Here is a 12763-nt window from a genome sequence, read left to right as displayed (position 1 = left end):
ATTCGGTGTCTGAATCTGATGAGCTCTCTGTGGAGCTTTCCCATTCTGTATCAGTGTCACTGTCACTGTCACTGTCTGAGCTGGAGGTATCACTGGAATAATTATCTGTATTTGGTAAGGGTCCACGCGTGTACCTTACTTCTCTACATTTTCCATTCTCAAGTTTCCATCCATTCCTAATGGGAGAGGGATGTTCTTTGAGCTCAAAGTTTTAAGGCAATAGGTGAGATAGTTAAGTTCACTCTTTGCAAATGGTGGTACAGTGAATCAGCATCTGCATGGGGGGAGGTGGAGGGTATTTTTCCTTTTCTGCTTCCGCCATTTTTGGGCTCTTGCCTCAGCACAAGTCGAATCCGATAGGCATCCATACAATTTAGTAAGAACAAACTGTTCCATGTCATAATGAGTCTCATCTAAAGATGGTTGCATACCTACAGATGAAAGGAGCTCTCTTGCTTCAGGGTCCGTCTTTAGCTTATTCATCAGCTGTATTTTTCCATGACCGTACTGACCAGGTGTGTGGTCACATCCACTAATACAGTGGGCAGCTATTATAATGTCACTCATCTCTTCATCTGCCAAATCCTTGCAATTTACTAACCCATCCTTTCTTTTTATTAACAAATCACCTGGAACACGATGTGCAACATATGCAGTTTGCGCATATACGTCGGTGTCCCCGCTGTCAATAACTACAGGCAGATCTGGAGTGTCTTGCCTAATGATAGAATATATGGTCAACATCATAGTATCAGCTTCTGTGTGGTCTAAGGAGAGGTTTGATGCAATATCTGTGCAAACAGTTCCTTCACAATAAACAATCTGGCGGTTAAGGTTTTTCTGGAGAAGATGGTTCTTGATTAATCTCTGGAGACGGTTTTATTTCCAGAATCCGATAAGAAGGCGTTGAATTTTGTGGGGCTAGGGAATGGGTCATTTGGTTTGGGAAATTTGTTGCCAGCACCTTTGTACTTAGCAGGACGTCTATCATGCTCTTCATCTTTGATTGAGTATGGCTTGTTGTAGTTATCATTCACTAACATGGTAGTTCTAGCTGCAGCATGCCGAGTCAGAACAAGAGAGATGATCTTCTCCAAGTAATCCAGCCAGAGCTATGAACGGCCATCCCTCTTTACTGTCTCTCGGTCCTCTGCTGTTGGTGTTGCAAAGCGCCATATAAATCTCATATCAACAATGCTACTGTACTCTGTTGGGATGTTTACCACTGTACTTAAGTTTAAATGCTCCAACAATTTGCTCTTTGCTGGCTTTCTCTGGGAACCATCTGCATAATACATTGAGAGACACTCGTCTGTTAGGCGAAACTCTAAAATCTCTTCTAATGAAAGGACCCCAACACCTTCAGCAAATTCTACTGCAGCAGCTAGTCCTGCCTGCTCCATCTTGGCATGATTCAACGATTTTGATGTTTTCTTGATAATTGTCATGTTTTCAAAGTTGAGTCTCTTGTTCCTGGGGCTAGGGTCAAGCAGTTTCTTGCTCTTGCTAAACACCCTCTCATTTAGTAAGGTATTCACTTTATTTGCCCCCTCGTGCAGGGTAACACTGAAATCCAGTTTCACCTCAGGTGTAAAGATTAGTAACCAAGCCAAATGTGTGACTTCATTTTTATAGTAGTTTCAGAAACGTGTTTACCTTCATTTGAGGCTGAACTGCATTGCCTCTGAGCATTCTGTTGTTTTTCCTTACGATTCACTGCCTATTTAAGTGTTCTAGGTGAAAATATTAACGTATAACAGGAACTATGTATGCACTTGTTTGCAGGACCTGCATTCCATTCAGTTGACTTGTAGAGGTAGCCATACTTATCAAGTCCATCCCACTTTTCAGATTTAGTGCGTAGTGCATCCCACTTTTCTGTTCCAATGGTTTCTTTTAGACTGCAATTTTCGCCACAGGCTATACACTTAGTTTGATTAATCATGATGTTCAAGGAAACATGACTTGCTCATTCAGTTCCTTCATCAATTTATGCAACAGACTCAATTTGAAAGTAAATTCATAGATTTAGAATCATAGTGTGTTTCGCAGTTGGTATATACATCTACTTTTAACTGATATTTGAGCTGCGCACCCCAAGTTTTATGAAAGTAATATGTTAATTGGCTCTTTTATTATTATTTCTGACCACTTGGGCTAATAATGATGCATTTCCTGTGCAAATGTCCTCAGACATTGACACCAAAGGCTCATAGTCATATCCATAACTAAAACCGTACCAAAATCAATATTATGGCGTCCTTGTTAGATTTTTATGTATCAAGGAATGTCAGAATGTGAAATTTTATTGCAGAAATGAATTCCTTGACCCCAAAAAAACCATATATGAACGTTTCATAACAAAAATGTGATGAGCCCCAAATTTTCAAAATTTCATCATTCCCATTAGCCGCCATTTTGAAAAAGTAGCGCCAAAAATTTTCCTCACACTTTTCTGAGGTACATGGGGGGCCAGATTTTTTATTTGACCCTTAAAGATGACGAACCACCAAGAAACCTAGTTCTGGACTCCACGACCACTGGACCTAGGATTTTGACCCAACTACCGAAGAAAAAACAAGACTCTTAGAATGAATGCCATATTCTGCATTCATCAGGGAAGACCTGACTGCAAATGATGATAAAAGTTATGACAAATTTTGGATCTTTCCTAGATAGCGAACCCCCAAGGGTTTTCGGAGGTCGTTATCTAGGACTAATATTTCTTGGGGTCATTATCTAGGTGGATACATACCGGGTTAAAACCCGTGGGGGTCACTGTCTAGAAAAGATCCCAAATTTTGTACAGCCTATTGCCGAGTCTTGTAGAAACTGCTGCTTGGGATTACTCCCTTGTGCTGGTTAAACATTCTTAATAACGACATTTTGCCAATCTTTTCCTAAAATACCGTCGACGTTTTTATCCCATTTAAATATTAAATTTATCAATAAAACTCAATTCATTCCTCGGGTTTTGATACCGGATTAGGATTCCAGTCTTGATAAAGTTTTAGAGTAAATGTTATTATTGCTACTTCTCTCTCTCTCTCTCTCTCTCTCTCTCTCTCTCTCTCTCTCTCTCTCTCTCTCTCTCTCTCTATTATATATATATATATATATATATATATATATATATATGAATTGAAAATGGATGTATGTATGTATGTATGTATGTATGTATGTATGTATGTATGTATGTATGTATGTATGTGTGTGTGTGTATGTGCTAGAATAACTCTGAAACCCATTGAGCAATTTCAACCAAACTTGGCATACATAATATTATGATTTACTATCTAGAAATCAGCACTGTGGGGGTAAGACATCACTAGCACCAAAGGGGGTGGGGCAGGGAAGGACTTCCCTGAAACATGGCTGGTTATGCCCGTTGAATTAGTAACTTTATGAATTTATCATGCCTAATTTCGGTATACATATGACTTCTATCTGGAAAAGAATACTGTGGGGGTAAGACATCAACGGCACCAAAAGCGGGTGTTGGTTGGTAGGGGGTGACAGAGAGAGAGAGAGTGAGAGGGAGATGAAGTGAGAGAGAGGGAGAGTAGAGGGGGTGCTAAGGAGAAGAAAGAGGGGGAAAGAGACAGGGAGGGTTGGAGAGAGAGAGAGAAAGGGAGAGAAAGAAAGAAAGAGTGAGAGAGAGAAGAAGTGAGAGAGTGAGAGGGAGAGGAAGTAAGAGAGAGCAGAGAGGGTGTTCGGGAGAAGAAAGAGGGAAAGATACAGGGAGGGTTGAAGAGAGAAAGAGAGAGAGAAAGAGAGAGGGAGGGAAAGAGACAGGGAGGGTTGGAGAGAGAGAGACCTTACCTTACAGACCTTACAATTCGTTCGGGTTGCCCCAGGTCCCTCAGTGTGAGGCGCCTTTGATGTCTACCAGAGAGTTGCTAACGCATCTTCCGGTATATTTTGCATCTTCCAGTCTTGGATGGTCTGGGATGCATCTTAGATATTTGTCGAGCTTATTCTTAAACACATCTACGCTCACTCCTGTTATGTTCCTCAGATGAGCTGGTAGCGCATTGAATAGACGCTGCATTATCGATGCTGGTGCGTGATGGATTAATGTCCTGTGTGCTTTCCTTAATTTTCCTGGTATAGTTTTTGGCACTATTAATCTACCTCTGCTTGCTCTTTTCGATAATTTTAGTTCCATGATGTTTTCGGTAATTCCTTCTATCTGTTTCCATGCTTGAATTACCATGTAGCGTTCTCTTCTCCTTTCAAGACTATATAAATTTAAGAATTGTAGTCTTTCCCAGTAGTCAAGGTCCTTAACTTCTTCTATTCTAGCTGTAAATGACCTTTGTACACTCTCTATTTGTGCAATATCCTTTTGCAGTGTGGGTACCATATTATATTGCAATATTCAAGTGGACTACGTACGTACGTTTTATAAAGCATAATCATGTGTTCAGCTTTTCTTGTTTTGAAGTGCCGGAACAACATTCCCATTTTTGCTTTGCATTTTGCCAATAGAATTGCTATTTGATCATTGCATAACATATTCCTATTCAACATCACACCAAGGTCTTTAACTGCTTCCTTGTTTGTGATTGTCTCATTATTAGGTCCTTTATATGCATATAGCATTCCTACTTTATCACCATAGTTCATTGATTCAAATTTATCAGAGTTAAATACCATCCTATTTATCTCTGCCCATTTATATATTTTGTTTAGGTCTCTTTGTAGCGAGTTCCTATCTTCATCACAAGCAATTTCTCTACTTATTCTTGTATCATCTGCGAAACTTCTTACTACTGAGTCCTTAACATTACTGTCTATGTCTGCAATCATAATCACAAACAGCAATGCAGCTAACACCGTACCCTGTGGTACACCGGATATTACCGTAGCTTCATCCGATTTCTCATCGTTTGCAATCACTATCTGTTTTCTGTTTTGCAAAAATTCTTTTATCCATCTTCCTACTTTGTCAACAATGTTATGTTTTCTCATTTTTTCGCTAATATATTATGATCTACCTTGTCAAAAGCTTTTGCAAAGTCTAGGTAAACCACATCTGTATCTTTTTCATTTATCATATTTTTATATATGCTTTCATGGTGGACTAACAGTTGGGTTTGTGTACTTTTCCGGTACAAAACCATGTTTTCCTATATTGAACAATCTATTTTTCATTAAATGTTTCATTATATTTTTTGTCATTACCCTTTCATATACTTTCATAATATGAGATGTCAGACTCACAGGCCTATAATTACTTGCCTCTAGTCTTGAACCACTTTTGAAAGTAGGAGTAATATATGCTAATTTATGCTCATCATAAATCTTGCCTGTATCTATACTTTGTCTTAATAATATTGCTGGCGGCTTTGCGATTGAATGAACCACTTTCTTTAACAATATGGCAGGTACTCCATCTGGTCCTGCTGCTGATCCATTTTTAATTTCATTAATAGCCTGCACAATATCGGCTTCTGTAATATCTATATATGATAAGTATTCAGTATTTTCATCTCTTATTTCTGTATCATTATCTTCATTGTCAATTCTAGGTGTTAATTCACTCTTATATCTTTCTGCTAATATGTTACATATTTCCTTTTTTTCATTCGTTAATCGCCCTTCAATTCTTAGAGGGCCTATTTCTACTTTTATTTTATTCATCTTTTTGCATATGAATAAAAAATTTTAGGTTTTGCTTGATATTTTGTAGTGTCATTTCTTCTAGGTTCCATTTTTAATTTTCTTTTGATTGTATAATCTTTTGTTCTGCATTTTCTATCTTACTTTTTAGTTCCATCACTTTCCATGCATTCTTTTCTTTTGCAAGAGCTTTTTTTCCACTTTCTAATTTTCTGGAACAAGATCCTTCTGTCTCTTGGAATTTGTGACTGATGATTACTTTTTTCCTTCGGTATATATTTTTCCACTATTTCCTCTAATATTTTATATAATATATCGGTATTTACCTGTATATCATCACTTACAAATATGTTTTCCCATTCTTTGTTTAATTCTTCATTTATTTTTGACCAATTTATATTCTTACTATAGAAATTGTATTTTCCATATCCTTCCCATTTTTTCGTCTCTTGCTTTTCTCTGTTTTCGTATGTTCTGGAACGGACTGTTAGTTCTATGACATTATGGTCCGAAATACTCGTGTTATATACTATTATTTCTTTAACATAGTTCACCTCATTCACAAATACTAGGTCTAAAATATTATCCTTTCTTGTTGGTAGGTGATTTATTTGCTGAATGTTATGTTCTATTAGCATATCTAATAGCTTTTCAAATTGCCTCTTATCTTCTGCACTACTATTGCTCTCTTTTTTATATGTATAAATACAACCACAGTCTCCTATTCGTTCTTTCCATTCCACAAAAGGAAAGTTAAAGTCTCCGGTTAGGAGTATAGTCCAGTCCTTGTGATTTCTACATATTTCATCCAATTTTTCAATTATTATGTCAAACTCTTTAGTATTAGGGGGTCTATATATTACAATGTTCACTAATTTTTCAGATTCAAATTCTACCGCTATTAATTCACATTCTGTGTTACTATATTTCTCACAGATTTTTCTTGATTGAGAGAGAGAGAGAGGAAGTGAGACAGTGAGAAGGAGAGGAAGTGAGACAGTGAGAGGGAGAGGGAGAGGAAGTGAGAGAGAGAGTAGAAGGGGTGTTAGGGAGGAGAAAGAGGGGGAAAAGTGAGAGACAGACAGACAGACAGACAGAGAGAGGGAGAGAGAGAAAGAGAGAGAGAGGGAGAGAGAGAGAGAAAGTTTATCGGTTGTCATTCAGAGTTATCCCGAACAGTGCCAGGTTGGTCAGCCAGTATATATATAAATTCCTTCTCCCGAATTCTTCCATAACCAAAATCCTAAATCTCAAAGCACAGGAAACAGACTACCTTTAAAATCAACACCGTCATCCCTGCTCATCCTTCAAGACCTCCTAGGAATGTCAGATCCCACCTCATAACCCTCTCTCTCTCATGTCATAGCTCAAATTAAACCAAGGCTAAGCGAAACTTACGTTCTGCCAAATTATAGTTTTATTCCCAAACTTATAAATGAAAAATCAAACTCTCGGACTGGTAAATGCATTTTGACACCAATCATTTAAACACTCCCAAATTAATGTTAAAGTCTGTCATGACCAAAGTTATAGTTATATGTCAGAAATTCCCTTTACATGTGACCACTAACAAATCCATCTGAAACAAAAGGTCACCTTAAAATAAAGCACAGAGACATATATAAGCATAAATGGGAGAATCCCCATGTTACCAAAATCACCCAACACACCCCCAAGGTTATGTATAGTAAATATGCAAGACAATAAAAAAGGAAAAATATTCAATAATAAAATGTCAATGAAACCAACAGAGTACACAATTAACTCAATGTCCAATCGGGCATTTTAAAATGAACAGATCACTTGTTCACATTTACTGGCAAAGTCCAGCGCCCTCACCGGGCAGAACGTTCACCAATTCAAGTTACTGCCAGAATAATTCATCTGCACTCGAGATTCAATATATTACACCTCAATGACCCCCTTTCGAGCGGACTTACGCACACACTCATAATTCTAGAGCATTCTCCCGCCAATTCCCCGTGACGTGGCGAGCCTGTGACACGATACAGGTCAACAGGGTCCAGAGCGTAACTAGGGTTGTTGGCGCCCAAGGCAAGCACAGAAAACGGCGCCCTTTGTCATGGAATAAATCTTTAGGATTCTGGATCTGTACCACAATGATTCAGTCGACAACATGAAGAACAAGCTATCATTATTTACTGCCAGAAGGTATATTTAGTTTACTAGTACAAGTTAACATTATTTATTACCAGAAGGTATAATCATGGAGTTTAGTGTTACCAACATTACTGAGGGAGATACAAATGTATTACCAACACTATTCTGCACAACAAAAAAGAAATAAGGATGTATTTGAAAAAAAAACACTCAAAAAGCAATACATAATCCTGAAGTTCTGAACTGAAAAACTGTGGAAATTAGCATTGATAAAAACAGTTTCAATCAAATTTTTAAATGCACTCAAGCGTCAAAGTAATGCAAACTCGTTAGTTAAAGTCATGGAGTTTAGTGATGCCAACATTATTGAGGGAGATACAAATATTTCACCAACACTATTCTGCACAAAAATAAATAAATGAAATAAGGATTTATTATTTGTAAAGAAAAAAATTCAAAAAGCAACACATAATCCTGAAGTTCTGAACTAAAAAAATTGTGTAAATTAGCATTGATAACAGTTTTAGAGAGGATTTTTAAATGCACTCAAGCTTTACAGTGCTGCAAACTTGTTAGTTAGAGTAATGATTTGACTGGTCATTCTTTAATAGCCCTTAACAATCAAAGAACTTTCATTAAAACTGAATAAAAAAAATGAAAACTAATTTGTCAGCTTCTGAAACTGCTTAGATTTAACATTTAAAATGCAACATTGATTGTAAAGAGATTAGAAAAAATAAAAGTTAATAGCAATTATATTTGGACTCTGCGAGACTTTGCTGAAGCAAAATTATCAATAATATCATCAAAGTTAATGAGTTCTACCTCTTCACGTTCAATACTAAGAGATTCTAGGGCGTTAAGTCTATCCTGTCCCATTGAGGCTCTGAGATAAGCCATAATCAATTTCAGTTTACTGAACGAACGTTCACAGCTTGCAATTGAAATTGCTACTGTGAGCATAAGTTGGATTGCTACTCTTAAGTTGGGGAAAACATTTTCATCACCATATTGCATAGTGAATTGGATGAGCTTCTCTGGAGTGGAAATCTGAACATCCGTTCTACTTGCCAAGAGCATTCTGCAGTTCCTCATAAAGTTCGTAACCATCCAAATCACTACTGTAGAATTCGCCAACATGTAAGCAGTTTTCCCTCATTCTCTTGTCATCCAGTAATCCTGAACTTTTACCTTTTTTAAGAATTTGTTCTACATCTAGCAGAAACCCAAACTTGTTGTCTAGATCTTCAAGTCTCGCGGTACGTTGTTTCATTTCAGTATGCAGTCTATCTATTGTACCTTTCATTAGACGCATGATCTCTTGTTTTGCAATGAGGCCTACATCAGCAGCTGTTTCTCCTGGCATCCTTTTCTTTATTCTGTTCCTCAGCTCTGCCATAACATCAAAATTCTTACATAGTTCTAATGCTGCACTGAGCGACTCATTACAGATTGCTTCTCTGTTTTCATTGAAATACATTTCCAGTGCCTTTAAGTCTTTGGCAGCATTGTGGAAGTTTATTTGATAGTCTTGAAGTCTCTTTTGAATGCGGTCTATTTTTGATAATATAAGATTCCAAAAGAAAAGTAATGCAAGGAAATGAAAGGTAAGAATCCGGTGCAACAGCTGACTGGCTTCACTTCTTGTATCTATATTTTCTTTCAGATCAGTAGACATTTCTTCCAGTAGTATAACCAGGTCATCAAAGTGGTGACAAATTGGTTTAACTGCCTCTTCTCTTGCACTCCATCGGGTTTCAGATTCAGATTTTAGTGTGATTGGCATAGCTTTCCTCAGCTTGTCCCATCGCATTGTTGAGCGTGAAAAGAAATTTTACAGTGCATCACATGTGCCAAAAAAGGTTACTGTAACTGATTCTTCACTGGCTGCGTGAGTACCAGCTAGATTAAGTGAGTGGTTGTCACAATCGACAAATACAGCTTTACTGTTCTTTTCAATGATCCTCTGCTGCACACCAGATTTGTGCCCTGCCATGACTGCAGCGTTGTCGTAACACTGTGACCGACAGTACTTTAGTGGCATATTGTCCTTTTCATGCTGATTACATATTACTTCAACTATGCTTGCTGCATCTTTTTGTTTGACTTCAGTGAGACCAAGAAATGTCTCTTTGACAGTTACTGTTTTTGTCTCAAAGCTTAGCCTATATCAACATATCTCACGGTTTCAGACATCTGCACCTCTAAATGTTCCTCAATCGAATCCGTGGCAATTAAGATATCGTCCATGTAGACAAACACGGACTTCCCTAGCAACCCATGCAAAACTGTATTCACTAATCTCATAAAAGTCACAGGGCTACCTGACAAACCAAAAGGTGTCCGTGTAAACGCGTAGTGGCCCTTGGGAATGGAGAAGGCCGTGAATCCCCGACTTTCATCACTAAGTGGAACTTGCAAAAACCTTTGCGTAAGATCAATCAACGAATACATGTTCCTACCCCCTATTTCTACAAACAGGTCCGGCAAACGCGCGACTGGATACATGTCAGGCACCGTCTCTTCATTCAGCTTCCTAAAGTCTGCACACACACACACACACACACACATACGGATCGAGCCATCTTTCTTAGGCACTGCCAACAATGGAAAATTAAAAGATGAGGAACTAGGCCTAAATATACCTTCCTCTTCCCATTATTAACCTCTTGTTCAACCTGCTCTCTAATCTTAAAGGGAATCCTATGCGAAGGGACGAAAATCGGCTTAGTCCCCTCCTCGAGGTGCACCTTGTGTACCTTGTGTTCTAACACATTCGTTAACCCTAACTTATCCCCTTTGAGGGCAACTATATCTGAAAAATCGGCCAGAACGTCACCTAAATCCCCTATATATTCTTTATAGTCAGCATTAACTAAATGATCCGTAAACACTGTTCTCTTAATTTGCATTTCTGCATCAGAAAACTCATTTTGATTCCCTACGAGAGCAACTGAATCAGTTCCATCGTTCCAGTCTTCAAAATCCAAAACATAAGTATTCTTCTGATATCTCCTAACTGAATCATTACAGTTCAACAATTCCACCACCCAAGTAACACCTGTACTTGATACTTTATTCACAGTAGCTGTACTCACAAACCCTTTAAGCTTCTTGCTACCCACAATCATACACTCTTGCCTAGACATTTTCACACCTTTTAACTGAACTTCAACCAGACCGGTCATACCTGGTTCTAAAACCAAATCATCCAACAAAACACCTTTATATAAATTATTTTCCTGGCCATTAGGCTCAGTATCACCTTGTAACTGGTTATTTACCACAGGTTCTATATTATCGTGAATATCACCCATATTATCATCGATATCACTCATATTATCACCAATATCACCCATAAAAGTATTCCCCTCCATTTCGCTAGTACCCACATACGGGACAAAAACACCAGGAACCCCAACAGTATAATACCTCCCGCCCTGGTATGTACGGAGATTTTGTTACACCGGCAAGCAGGTGACCCAAAAGAATTCTGTTCCCTAAAGCAACACCTTTAATCGCCAAAAGTGGTTCCTTAATTAACTGATTACCTAGCTCGAAACAAATGGTAGCCGAACCTAAAACATCCAACTCGTGAGCCAAAACATCACATACCATCTCTTTCGAAGGTTTCAACGGGTACTGGGAAAAATCGATTGATAAAATTCAAAGTCCAATAAACTGACCGAGGCCCCTGTACAATAAATATTAAAACCTCAGAACCATTAACGGTCTCCTTCACCACAGGCTTTGGCTCTGGAGCATCTTTTTCCCTTTTGTTGATCGGTCTTCCAAAATTTTCGCCGATCCCTAGATCCCTTTGAATAACCCCTTGAGGAGTTTTCTTAATGGGACTACCAAAGCTCTGGGATAGAGGTCTAGCATTACCCCGTTTTTGGGACGGACAAGACCGCCAAGAGTGACTCGCACTCTGGCATCCCGCACAATATTTGACTTGGCAATTCTTCTTAGTATCCCCTACTCTGTTACAGGTAAAACACCGAAACTGTGACGTTCGATCCATGAAGTTCCTATCACTGTCTACCCTAGCACCAAGACTATTGGAAGCTAAAACTGGTTTTCTATCTACGTCTACCTTGGCACAAAAACTGCCAGAGGCAAAACCAGAATCCCCCTGTGACGGGTACTTTGGAATTGCCTGCAAAAGCCTTTGGTATCCCACTGAAAAAGGTACTATCAACTGCAGGACATTTCAACATGTGTTTGCGAACCTGAGAAAAAGTTAGTGCCTCATCAGACGCATGCTCAATGTTTTGATCAAAACTATCCACTACAGCATCGGGGACCTCGTGTAGAAGCCATGAAAAGTGCAATAATTTCCCTAAGTCGTCCAAAGAAATATTGCCACCATTTGCCCAATCAGACCCACTCAATTTCTTTACTAAATCTATAGACTGATCATATGGCCTAAAGCTAAAGCCCACCGTCGAATCTTGGCCTTTCCTTACTTTAAAGATTGCTCGAACGTCACGAACCACATCCCTGGTTTCTACAGCTCCATAAGCTTTTCTAAGAAATCCCTTAAGATCCTCCCATGTATTACGCCTGCTGAACAAATAGCTACGACAACGTTGACCAATATCCCCTTTGTCGAGGGGGAGGAATCCTCGAGCTTCGTTAAATGCTTCATTGCCATTGGTAATTTTCTTAGCAATGTGGTAATTGTCCACCCCCTCAATAAAAATCTCTGCTGGTTGGGGAAGAGTCCCATTCACTAAACCGGGAAATGGTTGAATTCCAGAGGCCACTGCTGTGACCTTATGGACCAAGGCCTTTTTGTCTTCATCCCCGCCTGCCATATTGTCTAAATTGAAGAAATTTCAAATATCAAGAACCCAACAGGATCTCATTTTCATACAATACCGAAATCTCAAAAAAATATTCTCTAAGCCCACGAAAGAAGGCCCAGAGAAAAAAGGAGAATAAGATATCTATTTCCCCTTTATCTAAGGTAAACCAAGCCAAAAGACACCAGAAAAAAATATTCCCGAGACAA

At 38.6% G+C, this 12763-nt stretch overlaps 1 protein-coding gene across 1 annotated transcript; it reads right to left on the bottom strand.

Moving 5' to 3' along the window:
• Positions 1-8809: 8809 nt before the first annotated feature.
• Positions 8810-9559, bottom strand: LOC136844608 (uncharacterized). Its single transcript, XM_067113895.1, has one exon. The coding sequence runs from the start codon at positions 9557-9559 to the stop codon at positions 8810-8812; it is 750 nt and encodes a 249-aa protein (XP_066969996.1).
• Between the last annotated feature and the right edge of the window lie 3204 nt (positions 9560-12763).

The sequence above is a fragment of the Macrobrachium rosenbergii genome, chromosome 13 (genome assembly GCF_040412425.1).
Source record: "Macrobrachium rosenbergii isolate ZJJX-2024 chromosome 13, ASM4041242v1, whole genome shotgun sequence".
NCBI lineage: Eukaryota > Metazoa > Arthropoda > Malacostraca > Decapoda > Palaemonidae > Macrobrachium > Macrobrachium rosenbergii.
Note: the sequence above shows the minus strand (reverse complement) of the source record. Positions and strands in the feature narration are given on the sequence as shown.